Here is a 1,369-nt window from a genome sequence, read left to right on the forward strand (position 1 = left end):
GACTACAGCGGTTAGTTATCGACGGGATTGTGCTTATTATACACTCATTCTTAAAGACCGTTGTCGGGAAGGGCAATAACTGAGCAACGCTTATTCTACTGCACCAGGTAGACTCGACTCAAAACGATGTTGTGGTGAAAATTTTTCACTGAAAAGCCAAGAAAATCATCGCAATTTTTGCCAACATGAAAAAAATTACATCGATCAGTCGAGATGGTCTCTTCACGCAGCTATCTTGACGATCCTCGTATTATTATAATCATCCCGAGCAGCCTCTATCACATCTTTGTCGAGGGAACCTGTAGAAGTTCAAGGCCTATCTATTTTACTACAACTACTACCTTGACGTGGGTAAGCGGTCCACTGTGGTTCGTTGGTGAAGAGCCTCACAGCTTGAAGACAGGGGCTCTCCTCAGAGACGCAGAATCTGTGCCAGATTCCGGGAGGAAGAATCTATAGGGACGCTTACACAGAGAGAGCTCTAACTGACTTACAATCAGCGCGCCACAGTGACGCGCTGATTGGTAGTGACTACCAATTTTAATCCTGATCCACTTATCATCCGCATCGCGGATATCGAAGTACCTGTTACAATAGTCGTGTGTATTATCACTCCAAAAGTAGCCAACTCTTTTTCTGCTAGTACTACTACTACAACTACTACTACTTCATTCATTCATTCATTGAGCGCTTCAATCCAGCTAAGGGACAAGCGCGCTGCGAATAATAGTAAATTTATGCCATTTCCCTCTGTCCATGGCTTTCTCCCTGATGTTTCTCCATCTTCCTCCACGATCCTCCACATCCTGTTTGACAAGCTTCAACCACTTCGAATCAGATTCAATCTCCGATTCTATCCATTCTCTTTGAACCGCATCCCTAGGTTGCCGCAGATCATGACCAAACCAACGTAAACGTCTCTGATTCATAATCTCCTTAACGGTAGAGCCTTCCAACCAGTCCAGTATTTCAGTCTCACCCACTTTCCAATCGAACTCACCATCAACATCACCATTATTCGACTGGTTAGTGTTTCGACCCCACCTTATGATATTGCTAACCAATTTGTTGCAGCACCTTTGCAACCTTTCCGCATCGTTCTTGACGTACACCCAGGTTTCGCAATTGTATAGAAGAACACTCATTACGCAGCTCTTGAAAATACGTTTTTTGGTGGTGGCGAGAATTCCCCTAGCCTTCCAGATGTTTTTCAGATCGTTGAACACAGCAGTCGCCCTTCCAATTCTCCGGTTTATTTCCCTGGTTAGTTTTATTTTCGTTGTGAGCAAGGTACCCAAATACACCATTGACCCTACACATTTCAATTTCTGTCCCTCGACTAGTTGAATACAGACTTCCTCAACCTCTT

General features: G+C 44.1%; 1 protein-coding gene across 1 annotated transcript; it reads right to left on the reverse strand.

Moving 5' to 3' along the window:
* Positions 1 to 828: 828 nt before the first annotated feature.
* Positions 829 to 1,044, reverse strand: Pmar_PMAR001305 (hypothetical protein; the record flags this gene model as incomplete). The annotated part of the gene is made up of 1 exon (XM_002765665.1): positions 829 to 1,044. A coding segment is annotated over one exon (216 nt), but the record flags the coding sequence as incomplete, so codon positions are not given.
* Between the last annotated feature and the right edge of the window lie 325 nt (positions 1,045 to 1,369).

The sequence above is a fragment of the Perkinsus marinus genome (genome assembly GCF_000006405.1).
Source record: "Perkinsus marinus ATCC 50983 genomic scaffold scf_1104296975412, whole genome shotgun sequence".
Classification (NCBI taxonomy): domain Eukaryota; phylum Perkinsozoa; order Perkinsida; family Perkinsidae; genus Perkinsus; species Perkinsus marinus.